Source organism: Choloepus didactylus, chromosome Y, assembly GCF_015220235.1.
Source record: "Choloepus didactylus isolate mChoDid1 chromosome Y, mChoDid1.pri, whole genome shotgun sequence".
Lineage (NCBI taxonomy): Eukaryota > Metazoa > Chordata > Mammalia > Pilosa > Megalonychidae > Choloepus > Choloepus didactylus.
Genome location: NC_051335.1, coordinates 14,464,574 through 14,482,057, shown reverse-complemented (window position 1 = coordinate 14,482,057; position 17,484 = coordinate 14,464,574). Strand labels below are relative to the sequence as shown.

At 39.6% G+C, this 17,484-nt stretch overlaps 1 protein-coding gene across 1 annotated transcript in view; it reads right to left on the bottom strand.

Annotated features, from left to right (window-relative positions):
* LOC119524022 (phosphate-regulating neutral endopeptidase PHEX-like) overlaps positions 1–17,484 on the bottom strand; it is a 165,041-nt gene that overhangs the window by 48,977 nt on the left and 98,580 nt on the right. Inside the window, 2 exon segments of the mRNA XM_037822706.1 lie at positions 2,989–3,118; positions 3,800–3,860. Of these exon segments, the coding sequence (XP_037678634.1) occupies positions 2,989–3,118; positions 3,800–3,860 (191 nt within the window).

The following is a 17,484-nucleotide window of genomic DNA, read 5'->3' as shown; positions in this document are numbered from 1 at the left end:
GTATTTGACTATTCTACTTGTCTCCTACTTCTATAGTTTCACTATATGACTATATTTTATTATCCCAATTTTGGAGATATTAGTATATTTAAACCCCATTATAAAAGCTATTGGGGCTAGATGGGCTTGGTTATGATGCTGCAAATTGTATACATAATCACTGACCATTGAGATTTTCCAAGCACCCATAATGTTCCAAGGCATGCAGGGAAGTATTAAATATACAAATGTCCTCCTCACAGAACCTACAATCTAAGGACAGAGAAAAAACATAACCGGATTTTTTAAAATCCTATTTTGCAAGTTTGAAAGAGGAAGATGAACTGACACCAAAGCTCTCAAAACTGTATTTTTAAATTGAAATATGTTTAAACTCAGAGAAAAGAAATTCTGGGTACATGGGGGTAAGTGTGTAGGGTTGTTTTACAGTACACATGTCTACATTAACGGGTAAAAATGCAGTTTTTAAGACCAGTTGGGGATATGAGGTAGGAATGGTTTAGGACACTGGTTCTCAAAGTGCAGTCCTGGGACCAGCAGCGTCACCACCACCTGGGTTCTCATGAGAAAGGCAAATTCTTGCCCCCTTCCCCAGGACCTATTGAGTCAGGCCCCAGGAAGGCAGGGTTCAGAGTTTTCAACAAGCCCTCCAGGTTTTTCTGGAGCACGCTAAAGTTGGAGATCCAATGCCTTAGGAAAGAAAAAGGATTCTCAAACCTAGCTACACATTAGAATCCCCTGAGGAGCTTTATTTAAAAAGTACTTATACTGAGTTCCTGCCCCAAATCTATTATGTCGCAATCTCTGGGATGGAGCTCTGAGCATCAGTATTTTTAAAAAATCTCCCCCAAGTAATTCTAAGATACAAACAGGATTCAGAACCAAAGGTTTAGAAAAAATAAGGAATTGCTAATGTTTAACATATCTATAAATCAGCCCTCCTGTCTCATTCTCTTCTCTTCACTTCTCCTCAACCCCATGCATGGAACTCATCAGATATTTTTTTTAATTTTGTGACTATATTTTCAAAACTGAAATTTTACATAGCCTGTAAATTGTGACTGTTTTTTTTTAAATTGCAATGCCCCAGAAAACCCAGGATAAACGCTCAATCTAAGAGACAGTGAGTGTTACATCTTTAGTCAGGATTAGTTTCCATAATCAGATAAGCCCGATACCATTCTTCCAGAATCTAGGGGGCCAATCAGTTGGGACCTGGAAATCGCTTCAATGACAAAGCACTTTTGGTTATGTTTTTTGTTGTAATGGAATTTCATTGTCACCACTGTTAAGATTAATAGTGGCTTTTTTTTCTCTCACTTTGGCATCTTTCAGAGGTTTGGTGAATCCAACCCTCTCCTTTCCAGAAAGTATTGAGTTCTAACAGCTGTGACTCATGTCAAGGGATTCAGCAAGATGCCTTAGCCATCTGCTGGCTTCCTATAGGTAACCTCCTGCCTGCTCATCTATCAGCCTAGAACTGATAAGCAGAAAGCAGCTTCTAAAATCTGCTCTCCATCTCGAAACCCTCTCTTCTGGGTTTTCTATTCTTTTTCCATAATTACCTTTAGGCTGCAACAGAGAACTGTTCTCCTTTACTAGGCGGGTCAACCACAAGGGGGTTCCCAGGATATGGGATCGTCAATGCTAAAACCAGGACAGTCTCAGGCAAAGCATGATGAGTTGGTCACATTCCCTTTACCCAGCTAAGTTTGACCTTTTCTGTATTTGCTGCATTTTTGTAGCTCAGTGGTTCTCAAACTTTGGCATATTGCAAAGGTTTTACAGTTAAAATCTTATTGAAGCACAGATTTCCTGGCTTTATCCCCAGAGTTTCTGATTCAACAGGTCTGGGGTAGGGCGAGATAATATCCATTTATCACAAGTTCCCAGGTAATGTTAATGATGTTGCTGGTACAAGGACCACACTTTGAGGCCCACTGCTATAGTACAACATCTAGCAGAGAAAAAACTAATTTTCTCCTGCTGTGAAGCTCAGTATCTCACATTCCAATAGGTCCTTTCATACACACAATTGTTGTCTTAGGTATTCAAAACTGATACTAGCGGCAGTGATGTTCAGCCCAGGTCTGGGAACATAGTAGGTGCTCAATAAATGCTTGTGCGGGTTTATTGATCCATACCTGCATGAGAAATAGTGGTCTCTAAAACAAAAATGTGATTCACATTTCCCCCATATTAATTAGACAAAAAAACAGACTGTCGCTATTTATCTCCTCCAAGCAGTATTTGAAACCAAATGCCCAACAGCATCTTTAGGATGTATAGCTCATTAAAAGTAAACCATCTCATCTACTGTTACGGAAATATAAATTGATGCCACTTTTCTCAAAGGAAATGGGGTAATATGTACAGTATTCAGAAGCCCTTAAATTGGGAATATCATTGGACTTAGCAATTCCTCCCAATAGCTTCTAGGCATTTACCCTAAAGAAAATAGTCTCAGATTTGCACAGACTCAGCCACAAAACTTATCACAGAGTTTGTCAAAGTAGTGAAACAATCTAAATGTCTATAAGTAGGAAATTAGTTAAAGAAATTAAGGTATTTTAATTTAGTGGAATACTATGCATAATGCCTTGGGAGACTATATAATAAATAGAAAAATGTTCATGTTACAATGCTCAGTGGAACAAAGCAGTATTATAGGGTGAGTCCATACTTAATTTAAATTTTAAAATACGTATAGATGAACTGAAGTTTGAGGGATACACAAATTAATTAACCAATAACCAAGACCATCTTTAAATGATATTGCTTCTTTAAACTTATCTAAAATTTCCTAGATTTTCTACAATAAATATGAATGACTTTCTAAATAACAGCAAAAGACAACTGATTTTTTAAGGTGAGGACAAGTGAGATTGTGGCCATCAAGATCAATTAGGGAGATTGCTCCCTGACTTCCTGTTTTCTGTTGCCAAGGCTATTTCCCAGGTTCCCCATGCTCACCTCATTCTGGCTCACCTCCAGGTAGTTCCCAGTGATCATCCAACCTTGACTTGCCCCACTCACAGCTCATCTCTTTAATCAGAGTGACTGTGATCATCCTTCCGTGCTGTCTGCTAGCAGTCCCACAGCAAACCGACTCAGGCATCTATGTGAGAAAACAGCATTTGTCCTGCACCCCACCCCCAGTGCGTTTTCAGAAATTCCCTGCAGGTGGAGAGCTGTGTCCCTGTAAGCACTGGGCCTGGGACTTACCAATGAGAAGAATGCCCTGTGGGCACAGACCATGCCTCCACCACTCCCAGAGTAGTGGGAATCCCATGAGATCCCATGAGATTGCATCTTTGTCTTCCCCTGGCACTTTCCAGAATACAGACCTTAGCTGCCTCTTTAGTCAGAACCTCAGAGACTGAGGGGCTGTCTTAGCACCTCCAGATTCCTCAACTAGACTAGGACAAGAGTATTTTAAAATAGTTGTCTTAGGTGTCTCCTGACCTTGCTGAAGTCATCATCTGTCAAATTTTTCAATGTATTCTAGGTTTGCTCATCACTTCACTTCAGCTTACTTAATACAACTTTTTAAATTTCACAGTCATTTGTCTTAGGAAAACATTTTTTGGAGGGTACATCTCAATGTTCTTTTTAGGGTAGTTTAAGGCATATCTCAAATAACGCCCTCCCCCCATACCACCCTAATCCAGAGACCCAAGGAAATCACGGGCATACCCAAAGGGCATGCACACAGCAGCACTCTTGGAAGCAGTGAAAATGGACTGCTTGATGCCAAAGGCCTTTTGGACATGCAATCAGCAGGATCTCTGACACTCACCTCCCAGCTGTCCCCATATCCTGTATCTTGTTGCCATATCAAAACAGAAACAATCCCCCCACTAGTGGAAGAGCATCACAGGTGAGAGTATGCTAAAAGAACAATTACTCTAACATATTTATAGCATGCTTTTAACTTTTTAGGGTGCAGTCACATGCATCATCTCATGTAATTCTCACATTTCGTAACCAGTGTACAGCAGCGTGTAGCATGCAATCAGATAACCTGGGTTATACTCCCAGCTCAGCAATTTACTAGCCATATGGCCTTTGGAACATTACTTAGCCTCTCTGAGCTTCAGTTTCTTCTGTAAAATAGGCCCTGAGTACCAAGATCATAGAGCTCTTGTAAAGATTAGCAATAATACATGTCAAAGTACTTGGCACATTAATGATTCTCAGCAAAGTAGATGAACAGAGCAATTATAATTTCCATGTTATAGGAGTCCTTCAGAGCATCAGTGGAAAAGTTGAAAAATGACTACTCAGTTACCTGAGAACAATCTTGAAGGGTTTTACTTATCCACTCCCCACTCCCCCTCACCAATGTCACTGCCTAAGTTTTGCTGTCTTCCTCTTTCTCTTGAACCATTTGCAATACTCCTAACAGGTCTTTCTTTCCCTTGTCCAAGCCACATTCATTAAGACTAAGACTAAGGAAGCAAATCTTAAGTTTCTTGCCTCCCAAAGAAAACTATACTAGCTCCCACTGGCCTGTTTCTCAACGTGACTTGCAAGGCCTTATCTACTTCTTCCACATTTTGTTCTCCATCATTCCCTCTTCTCTCACCCCTACCGTATGCAATCCCAGTATCTGTAACCTTCTCACTGGCCATCCATTACTGCACATGCCCTGCCATGTCTATTGCCTTGGCACCAGCTAGTCCTTCCTGAATGTCCCAACCTCTCCTCTTTGCCTAGAGAACTTCTTTTTCCTTTCAAAGCCCACTCAAATGTCACTTTAACTGTGAAGCCATCCTTGACTCCCCCAGATCTAACTATCCCTCCTCTTTGGCTCCCAGAATGCACTGCATGCCTTTCTGTTGTGCACTCACCATGATGTCTTATAAATCCCCAACTCCTCAAAAGCAAGGACTATTATTAGTAGGTAAGATTAATTGAGCACCTACTATGAGTTGGGCTCTATTCCAAGCATTTCAAATACATGATCTCATTTAATCCTCATAAACTGAGGCTTAGAAATGTTAAGTAACTTGCCCAAGTTTGTAAGTCATTAGTGGCCGAGCCAGGATTCACAACCAAACTTCCACACTTCAGAGTCTGCACCATTAACCGCTACACCATACCATGTTATTATACCCCAGCACCAAACTCAGTACCTGCATGTCATCATCTCTTGCTATATAGCAAATTATTCCCAAACTTAGTGGCTTGAGACAATAAATGTTTACTATCTCACAGTTTCTTTGGGCTAGGAATTCAGAAAACCACTTGGCTAGACATTACTGTCTCAAGATCTCTCAGGAAGTTGCAGTTAAGATGTTGGCTAGGGCTGCAGCTTCTAAGATGGGTCACTTACTTGGTGCTGGTTATGGGCAGGAAGCCTCCATTACCTCACATGTGGACCTCTCCATGAACTGCCTGAGTGGCCTTACAACACAGTGGATGGCTTCTCCCAGAGTGATCAATTCAAGAGAGCAAGATGGAAGCTACAATGTTTTTTATGACCTAGCCTCAGAAGTCACACTCTGTCATTTCCACAGTGTCTTATCGGTTACAGAGGTAAGACTTATTCACTGCGAGAGGGGACCACACAGGGTTATGTATGATACAAGGAGGTGAGAATCATTAGGGGCTCTATACATATTAAGTGAATAAATGGAAAAAATTACTAAGAACTGCTCTGAGTGTCAAGATCCCTTCTAGATAATGAGAAGTTTGGTTTAGTTTCCTTCCAACTCCAAAACTATGGAAGACTAATCACACATTCTAGACGTTGGCCTTATTTCCCCAGATCCCCAAATGGTGTCCAATGGATTCAAGGATTTAATTTCAATAAATTTCAATACAGCCTGCAGAGGAGTATTTGCTAACTTGGCTTTTACTTTATGGTTTCAGGAAGAGCCAACAAAATATAAGAAAGTCTCCCAGTATGAAATGCAGTTATTTCATTAACAGCAAAACAAATCTGTGTTTGATTTCAGGATTAATTCTATAGTTTGATGCCAGCATAAGCCCAGCCTTGGAAAAAGGCTTATCTTCTTTAGCAGAATATCTGTGATTAAACTGGAGCAACCAAATCCCTTGTATATAACAACAAAGATGCTAAAATCATTGGTTTTAGTCCTTAGGCCATGCTTGTTTTCCAGCCCAGGTTTTATTTACTTAAAATTATTCCCTAATATAATTTGAGATGTAAGAAAATAAAAACTTATATTTTGATACAGCATTTTGCAGATACACATTCTATACTAAATACACAAAATGAGTTGTGTTCTAAACACCAGTCCATGTTAGTAGAAATGAAAACCAAATGTGAGCTGTTCACTCCACCCTTAGCTACCACCACCTGATTAGATCCAAAGAATCATGGAAACTGGGTGAGAATATGCTTCAACGGCTCCCTGGATCCCATCCTCTCACAGTGCCATACACTAAGGGTCATCAACCTACAGTCAAATCCCACCTACTACCTGTTTTTGTAAATAAAGTTTTATTGGAACACAGCCAAGCTCACTCACTCACAGCTACAACGGCAGAGTTCAGGAGTTGCAACAGAGATGATCTGGTTTACAAAACTGAAAATATTTACTACCAGGCTCTTTAGAGAAAAAAATTTGCTGACCCCTGGTCTGCACCTCTGAGGGTTTGACCTGAGGCAATCTGTTACAAGCCCAAACTGCCTATGCGTATTACATGCTGTGCCAAAACTTATTTATAAGAGGAGAGAGGTGTTACTGTTTATGTTGAGGTATTACTTATATACAATAAAGCGCACAAATCTTAAGGGTAGAGCACGAGTTTTTACACACGTATCAGCTGTTCAATCAGCTCCCAGACGGAGATACAAAATGTTTCCTTTGACCCCTCCCAGTCAATACCCCCAATACAGGGGGCCATTATTTTAAGCTCTATCACGTGGATTTGTTTGCCTGCTCCAGAACTTTATATAAATGTACCACACAGTACATATTCTTTTGGGTCTGGGTTCTTTCACTTAACACCAAGCCAGTGTTTTCATACATTGTGTGGTGGGGAGGGAGCAGTGGTTCATTCTTTTTCATTTCTGTGAAATATTTGATTGTACGAACATACTACAATTTATTTGCCTACTCTTCTGTTGATGGACACTGGGTTTTCTAGCATGAACAAAGGTACTATGATAATTCTTGTACATGTCTTTGGTAGGCATAAGGATGCATTATCTTGGGTATATGCTCAGGAGGGGAATTCCTGAATGACAGGAGATATCACCAAACCACCAGACCCTTTACCAAACTGATGGTACTGTTTGTTTTAATACACAATAATATTGTTCTTACAAAATTTTTTGAGAGCAAAACTGCAAAATATTTGCCTTCCAAACCTCCATATTCTGCTCTGTGTATCCTGTAACACACTGGCTATTGCATGCCAGTTTTAGACCTAACAATCCTGACCTTGGCAATATGCTGGGCACTTTACAAATTCATCTTGTTAAATCCTCACCCCAAGCCCTATGGGCTAGGTAACCTCAACATGTGGCAGATGGGGACAGTACGGCTCAGGAAGGATAACGCCTTGGCCAAGGCCAGACAACTAATCAGTGAAACTCAAGGTCTCCTGTCGAGGTTCTCATGGTTTCCTTACAAAAGCAGGGAGACCAGTTTTGCCACTATGGCAGAATTTGGGAAGTGCTGGCTTAGGCACCAATAACCTCAGCTCCTGTTTTCCTCTTTAACCATCTTATTAATTCAAATATAATTAAATTCTGTGACAGCTCCCGAGTATAACTTCTTGTATGGCAGATTTAAATCATTATTATTTCACACTACACTCTATGTCTGAAGACATGGCTACCCAGCTTGACAAGGGTAGAAAAATAAAGAGCTTTAACCATCCTGCAAAAATCTAACATTGAAAGATGGCCACAAATCATAGGGTTTCACGCAAAAAGGCATGGATTTACAAACAAACCTACGGGTTTTCTATTTTCTACTCAAGTCTCTGCTGCATGCAGAAATAGATGTAAGTGGCATAAATCAGAAAATAACGAGAACTAGAATGAAATTCTCATAAATCACGTTACTAAGTATAGTTACATCTTAGATGTGAAACCCAATTAAACAGATGGCCACATGCTGTCAGAATCAGCCCTTAATCAATAAAGATGTTCATTTTAGAAAATCACCTCAATTTTTCACTTCTTCAGTGAAGTAAAAAGAAGGCAGTTGGGGGTGGGGGGACAGTCCCAGGAAATACAGTGGGGAAATGTATAAGGAAAAACTCCACCTGTCTTAATTTGCAGTCCAGAAAATCAGAATGGAAAGAGAAAAAAAAAATCACCCAAAGGATTCCTTGTCATCTTGCCTGGGAATGTAATTTACAATGAGAGCAAGCACTGGTCATTAGGAAAATAGAAACAGCTTGAATCTCTTAATTAAAATGCTGCTTCAAACTGTTCATTCCCAAACCCCTCTGTCCATGAGCTTTCAAGAAACCACTGGGTTACCCTGAAATGGCTTTTTCCTCAGTAAACCTCTCACAGGATCAGCTCTTCTCAAGCAAGGAAAAGGCTGAATGGAGGTGACCCTTGGAGGCAGAACTATTATTGGACATAATTAAGTCCCAAGAGGAGCAGTAAGCATTCACTGACATTTGAAAGTGAGTATGAAAACACTGGCAAAGAAACAATCACATCACTTTTTCTTGTATAAGAGCTGACCTTTTACATACACTAGGTTGGTAAAAATCAAGTCTACCAATGCCAGATACCAATGACAATGAGAAACGATGGAAATACTTTTGCATCTTAGAACACCCACTTTGGAAGATGTTTGATGTTACCTGATCAAGTTGGGTATTTACATACTCCACAAGCCAAAAATTTCACACCTAACTATATACCCCAAAACTTGTATCAGGGAACATGTACAAAAATAGCATAGCAGCACTGTTCATAATGGCAAAATACTGGGGGGAGAAACACACAGGTCTGTTAACAGTAGAACAGAGAGAGAACCCGGGTGTACAGCCACACACTGGAATATCATACAGCAGTGAAAATGAAAAAATACTATGATGATGATGATGACAATGACAACTAATGCTACATGAATGAATCTTAGAAACAACATTTTGATTGAAGAAAACACAGTTGCCAAAGATTGTAGGCAGTATGACAAAAGTCTGGTGGTATTATGCTGAAAAACAATGCAAAAATAATAACCAATATATTGTTTAAGGATGCAGACAGAAATGGTTTAACTATTTTTAATAAAGCAAGAACACAATAAACATGAAAATCAGAATAGTGGTTACCTCTCTGGCAAGGGCTGGGGAGGGCCACAGGTAGATGCAATGATATTGGTACTTCGCCGTTTCTTGGTTGGATGGTGGGTCCACAGGCATATATTTATTTTATCATATGTTTTTAATATACTTTGTAACTTTATGTGTCAGCAGGTTCCATGTATTCTTTTGCATGTGCCAAATGGTACATAATAAAACATTTTCTTTTAAAATGGACAATCTAAACAATTTTCTATCACTCAACAGAATAGTCCACATAGTAAATACTAGTGTAATTCACATCATATTAAAATAAATAGCTAAGTTATACTCTCAAAAAACTTGCATAAATCCCTTTTCAGAATAATCACTTTATTAATTTATGTCTGACTAATAGAATAATCACGTCAGACTAACAGACTAATTTACGTCAGACTAATAAGAAACTGGTAGGAAACCCAACTGCTGATTCTGGTTGGTCCACCCATACTTTCTCCTAGCCTACAGAGAATTCTATGAATATGTCATTCTATCATCATCATCATCATCATCATCATCATCATCATTATTGTTATCACTAGCTAATATTCGCTGAGCACTGACCAAGTCCTAAGCACTTTCCATTTATAGGTTATTCCTCATAGCAATTACAAGAATTCTTAGCCCATTTCACAGATAACAACACTAAGACCTAGAAGCATTATATGCTTGCATAAGGTCTGGCCTACCTGACTTCAAAGTCAATTCCCTTAAGCATTATACTGTACTGGAGACATTATTGGAAATCAAGAAATCTCATCAAAACTGAAGCCTAGACTCATTCCCATAAATGGATATTCCTTTCCATCATATTTGGGACTAGCATTTCAATAAGCCCTAACATTTAACACAAACCTGCAGGCTGTCCTACTGCCCTAAGGTACCAAGTGGAGGAGAAAGCGCCTTGATCGACCTAATGTCACTACCGGTGTTCAGCAGAAAAATGACCCCCCCAAGGAAGCCCATGTCCTAATCCCTGGATCCTGTGAATGTGTTAACTTACATGGGAAAAGGGATTTGCACATGTAATTAAGGTTAAGGACTTGAAAACATGGAGATAATTCTGGATTATCCTGGTGGGTCCAATCTAATCATGTGAACCCTTAAAAGCAGAGAGAACCTTCTCTGGCTGAAATCAGAGAGATGCAACAACAGAAGAGGAACTCAGAACAGATGCTGCAAGAAGGAGAAGTCCAAGAGATTCCAGGCACAAGAAGAATCTGACACACCATTGCTGGTGTTGAGATGCAGGGGGCACATGCAAGAACCAGAGAGAGGCCTTTAGGAGCTAAGAGTGACCCTCAACAAAAAGCCAGCAAGAAGTGGAGCCCTCAGCCCTGCCACCTCAAAGAATTGAATTCTACCAACAACCTAAATGAATTTCTAGGAGGATTCTTTCCAATGAGAGCCCAGCCAGCCAACACCCTCATTTGAGCCTTGTGAAACAAACAGCAGATAAACCAATCAAGCCAACCTAGACTTCCAACCTACAGGACTCTGAGATCACAAATTTGCATTGTTTCAAGCTCTTAAGTTTGCAGTAATTTGTTACAGCATCAATAGAAAACTAATACCCTAGCCAAAGAATCCAGCATTGTGCTGTTATCTGTGTCAATAGGGGAGAATGCAGGTGCCACTCAGCTTAGCTTCTAAACAGCATTGGACTGAATCCTAATATGTACAAAAATTTTGTTTATTCCTAGAGCTTGTCCCTCCTCTTCCCCTCTTAACTCCTCTCCTAAATACCCTGTCTTTGGTAAAAAATAAACTTTCAGAACATTTGGATAAGAGTCATGAAGGTGCATTCAGGAAGATGAGAGATTAGAAAAGGCAGGGCAAAATTATCCTCTATGAAAAAAAACTAGATAAAGGGCAGAAAGCGCTGAAGAACAGCAGTTCCAGGATGCCACTAGCCAGGCAGGGACTTCTACACCACATAGTGAGGACTTGGCTGTAAAGGCAGAAAGACTGCATTTGAAAGGACAAGGTGAGTGTGTTCAGCCTGGACTGCCACCAGGGATGGGCAGCTGGAGCCAGCTGATGAGCGTGGGAGGGAGTAGCTTTCCATGCCCTGTACACCCTTCTCAGCAGTTGGCAGGGGTGATAACCTGTCACAGCCCCACAGCCAAGAGCTCCTGGGCTGGGCACTGGTGGCTGGAACCAGCCCACGAGCATGGGAGAGATCAATTTTCCATACCCCATGCACCCATCTCAGCAGTTGGCTGGGGAGATATCCTTTCAAAGCCCCATGACCAAGAGCTCCTGTGAGAGAACTCAGTATTCAGCAGACTTGGGGTGACCACTTTCACTCTTCCTCCTTGGAAGCCTGTGGTGAGCATAGCTGAGAGGCAAGGGTGCTGCAGAGAAGCACAGAAGCCCCTCCTCAACCCCAGGGAATCGTGGGCACACAGCAGACAGGGACAGAAGTGCACTTGAGCTAGGGGGTGAAATGTGCAGCCCCACAGCCCCAGAGTGGTCTACTCGCAGTCCCAGGAACTGCCAGGACCACTGTGCCCCGGAGTGGACTCCCTGCCAAACTGTGCAGGGCCTGCCCCCCTCCCACAGGGCTGGCAGTCCCAAGTACACACAGAGAACTGGTGCACTGATTAGATTTTCACCCAGGTTGGACCCTGCCTAGTGCACAGGCAAAGTTTGGGGAGAGCTGGCCTGAGAGTAAAAAATGGTTCAAGAGGGCCATCTACTGGTAGAACAAGGAAAGTGAGCTCCACCAAGCTGTAGCTCTACCAAATTATAGATAAATGCTCAACTAATCCTGCATATCCCAAAATAACCTTATCAAGATAAGCAAATGCCACAAGGCCAACAAAAGAAAAGCAAAAAGCACATGAAGAAACAGGAAGATATGGATAACCCAAATGACCAAATTAAAAAGCCAGAGGAGACACAGAACTTGGAGCAATTAATCAAAGAAGTACAAACATAACTCCAGAACAACGAGTTGGCTAAGGACATAAAGAACATCAAGAAGACTCTAGAAGAGCAAAAGGGAGAATTTCAAAAAGGAAATTAAAAAACAGTGGATTTTATGGAAATAAAAGATACTGTTGATCAAATTAAAAATATACTAGTGACACACAACAGCAGATTTGAAGAGGCAAAAAAAAGAATAAGTTAACTAGAGGACAATGCAATGGAATGTGAATGAACAAAATAACAAATGATGAAAAAATCGAAAACTTTGAAATGCATCTCAGTGAAAAGATGGACAACATGAAGAGCACAAATATAAGAATCACTGGTGTCCTAGAGGGAGAAGAGAAGACTAAAGAATTTGGAAGAGTATTTGAAGATGCAGTTGGGGAAAAATTCCCAATCCTTCTAAAGCACATAAATATGCAAATCAAAGATGTCCAATGAACTCCAAATAGAATAAATCCAAATAAACACACTTTGAGACATATACTGATCAGTTTGTCAAATGCTGAGGAGAAACTCCTGAAGGTGGTGAGAGAAGTGATTCACCACATACAAGAGAAATCAACAGACTAAGTACTGACTACTCAGTGGGAACCATAGAAGTGAGAAGGCAGTGGTATGACATATTTAAGATTCCAAAAGAGAAAAATTGCCAGCCAAGAATTCTTTATCCAGCAAAGCTCTCCTTTAAAATTGAGGGGGAGTTTAAAATTTTCACAAACAAACAAATGCTGAGATAATTTGTTAACAACAGACCTGCACTGCAAGAAATATTAAAGGAAATTATACCAGCTGAGAAAAAAAGAAAGGAGACAGAGGTCTGGAGAAGGGCACAGAACTGAAGAGTATTAGTAAGGGAAACTTAAAGGGGAAATAAAAGAGAGGGGGGAAAACAGATCTGACAAATAAAAACCAAAGGATAAGATGGTTGATTCAAGAACTGCCTTCACAGTAATAACATTGAATGTGAATGGATTAAACTCCCCAATTAAAATCATAGATTGGCAGAATTGATTAAAAAGTATGAACCATCAATATGCTGTTTACAAGAGACTCATCTTAAACCCAGCGACACAAAGAGACTGAAAGCGGAAGGATAGAAAATATATTACACGTAAGCTACAGCCTAAGGAAAGCAGGGGTAGCAATACTAATAACAGAGAAAATAGACCTTAAATGAAAAGATGTCATGAGAGACAAATAAGGACACTATATATTAACAAAAGGGACAATTCACCAAGAAGAAAAAACAATCATAAATGTCTATGCACCCAATCAAGGTGCTCCAAATTACAAGACACAAACATTGGCAAAACTGAAGGAAGCAATAGACGTTTCTACAATAACAGTGGGAGACTACAATACACCATACTTTTCTATAGATAAAACAACCTGACATAAGACCAATGAGGAAACTGAGAACCAAAACAATGTGATCAATGAATTAGACTTAACAGACTATATATAGAGAAAGTTTTACATCCCAAGTACCAGGACATACATTCTTCTCTAGCACTCATGGAATGTTCTCCAGGACAGATCATATGCTGGGGCATAAAATAAGCCTCAGTAAATTTAAAAAGACTGAAATTATTCAAAGTACATTCTGAGACCATAAAGGAATGCAACTAGAAGTCAATAACCATCCAAGAACCAGAACATTCACAAATATGTGAAGGTTAAACAACACACTCCTAAACATTCAGTGGATCAAAGAAGAAATTACAAGAGAAATTGCTAAGTATCTAGAGAATAATGAAAATGAGAACAAAGCATATCAAAACTATGGGATGCAGTCAAGGTGGTGTGAGGGGGAAATTTATAGCTCTAAATGCATATATTAAAAAGGAAGAAAGAGCTAAAAATCAAAGAACTGAGCAACTGAAGAAGCTAGAGAATGATCAGCAAACTACCCCTAAAGCAAGTAGAAGAAAAGAAATAGCAAGGATTAAAGCAGAAATAAATGATATAGAGAACAACAACAACAAAAAACAATAGAGAGAATAAATAAAACCAAAAATTGGTTCTTTGAGAAGTTCAACAAGATTCACAAACCCTTAGCTAGACTGACAAACACAAAAAGAGAGAAGACCCAAATAAACAAAATCATAAATGAGAGAGGAGACATTACTGTGGATCCCAAAGAAATTTTAAAAATCTTAAGAGGATACTATGAACAACTGTAAGCCAACAAACTAGACAATTTAGAATAAATGGCTAGTTTCCTGGAAACACATGAACAGCATAGACTGACCCTAGAAGAAACAGAATCACAAGTAAAGAGATTCAATCAGTCATCAAAAAGCTTCCTGCAAATAAAAGCCCAGGGCCAGATGGCTTCACAGGGGAATTTTACCAAACTTTCCAAAAAACTGACACCATTCCTGCTCAAACTCTTTCAAAAAATTGAAGAAAAAGGAACACTACCTAACTCATTTTATGAAGCTAATATCACTCTAATACCAAAGCCAGATAAAGATGCTACAAGAAAGGAAAACTATAGGCCAACCTCCCTAATGAACAGAGATGCAAAAATTCTCAACAAAATACTTGCAAATCAAATCCAAAGACACATTAAAAGAGTCATACACCACGACCAAGTGGGGTTCATTCCAGGCATGCAAAGGTGGATCAACATAAGAAAATCAATCAGTGTAATACAACACATTAAAAAATCAAACGGGGAAAATCAAACAATCATCTCAATACATGCAGAAAAAATGTGACAAAATTCAGCATCATTTTTTGATAAAATCACTTCAAAAGGTAGGAAGTGAATGAAACTTTCTCAATATGATAAATGGCATACATGAAAAACCCGCAACCAGGGTTTCAGTTTGCTAAAGCTGCCAGTATGCAAAATACCAGAAACAGATTGACTTTTATAAAGGGGATATATTAGGTTACAAATTTACAGTTCTAAGGCCATAAAAGTGTCCAAACTAATGCATCAACAAGAGGATGCATGTACTGAAGAGAGGCCAATAGCATCTGGAACACCTCTGTCAGCTGGGAAGGCATATGGCTGGCATCTGCTGGTCCTTTGCTCTTGGGTTCTGGTTGCAAAATGGCTTTCTCCAAAATGTCTCTGGGCTTCTGTTTCCCTTAGCTTCTCAATCTCAGCTCCTGTGCATCTGTGCTTGTTCTCCCAGGTGTTTCTCTCTAAGTGTCTATGGGTCCTCTCTTAGTTTCTCTGGGGCAAACTCTGGGCTTCATCTGTTAACTTAGCATCTCCAAACGTCCTTCTGTCTGCATCTCCCAGCGCCTCCAATCATCTGTGTCTGTGTTGGCTCTTAGCTTCTCTCCAAACTGTCTCTCTCAGCTTCTCTGAGCTGTTCCTCTCTGTGAGCTCCCTTAAAGGACTCCAGTTATCTAATTAATACCGACCCTGAATGGGCAGGGGCCACACCTCCATGGAAATAATTTAATCAAAGATCTCACCTACAGTTGGGTGGGTCACATCTCCATGGAAACAACCTAATCAAAGGGTACCATCCTAATCAACAGACTAGTAAGTTTTCCCCCAGAAGACTGCATTAAAGAACATGGCTTTTGGGGGGACATAATAGATTCAAACCAGCACAGCCAACATAGTACTCAACCATGAGAGACTGATAGCCTTCCCCCTAAGATCAGGAATGAGACAAGGATGCTTGCTGTTACCACTAGTATTCAGCATTGTGCTAGAAGTTCTAGACAGAGCAATCCAGCAAGACAAAGAAATAGAAGGCATCCAAATTGGAAAGGAAGAAGTAAAACTGCCATTATTTGAAGATGATATGATCATATTTTTGGAAAATCCTGAGAAATCAATGACACAGCTACTTGAGCTAATAAACAAATTCAGCAAGGTGGCAGGATACTAGATTAATGTGCAAAAGTCAGTAATGTTTCTATGCACCAGAAAGGACCTAACTGAAGAGACACTGAAGAAAAAAATTCCATTCACAATAGCAACTAAAAAAAATCAAGTACCTAGGAATAAACTTAACCAAGGATGTAAAAGACCTCCACACAGAATACTACATAAGTTTACTAAAAGAAATCAAAGGGGACTCAAAGAGGTGGAGAGTTAGTCTGTGTTCATGAATAGGAAGGTTAAACGTCATTAACATGTCAATTCCACCCAAACTGATCCACAGATTAAATGCAATTCCAATCAAAATTCCAACAACCTACTTTGCAGACTTAGAAAAGCTAGTTATCAAATTTATTTAGAAGGGAAAGGGGCCTCGAATTGCTAAAAACATTCTAAAAAAGAAGAAAGAAGTGGGAGGATTTACACTTCCTGATTTTAAAGCCTACTATAAAGTCACAGTAGTCAAAATATCATGGTACTGGCATAAAGATAGACATATTGATCAATGAAATCAAATTGCAAGTTCAAAAATAGTCCCCCAGATCTATGGTTAATTGATTTTTGATAAGACCCCTAAATCCAATGAACTGAGACAGAACAGTCTCTTCAACAAATGGAGCTGGGAGAATTGGATTTCCATATCCAAAAGAATAAAAGAAGACCCCTACCTCACATCTTCCACAAAAATTAACTCAAAGTGGATTGAGGACCTCAATATAAGAGACAGTACCATAAAACACCTAGAAGATAATGTATGGATACATCTTCAAGACCTAGTATTAGGAGGTTGCTTCTTAGCCCTTACACCCAAAGCACAAGCAACAAAAGAAAAAATAGATAAATGGGAACTCCCCAAAATCAAAAGCTTCTGTACTTGTACCTCAAAGAATTGTCAAAAAGGTGAAGAGGTAGCCAATGCAACAGGATAAAATATTTGGAAACCATATATCTGATAAGAGACTGATATCTTGCATACATAAAGAAATTATACAACTCAACAACAATAGTACAAACAGCCCAATTATAAAATGGGCAAAAGATATGAAAAGATATTTCTCTGAAGAGGAAATACAAATGGCTGAAAACCAAATGAAAAATGTTCATCTTCACTAGCTACTAGGGAGATGCAAATCAAAACCACAATGAGATATCGTCTCACACCAAGAAGAATGGCTGCCATTAAACAAACAGGAAACTACAAATGCTGGAAAGGATGTGGAGAAATTGGAACTCTTATTGATTGCTGGTGGGAATGTATAATGGTACAGACACTGTGGAAGACAGTTTGGCAGTTCCTCAGAAACTAGATATTGAGTTACCCTATGATCTGGCAATTTCACTTCTCAGTATATACCCAAAAGATCTGAAAGCAGTGACATGAACACACATTGGCACACTGA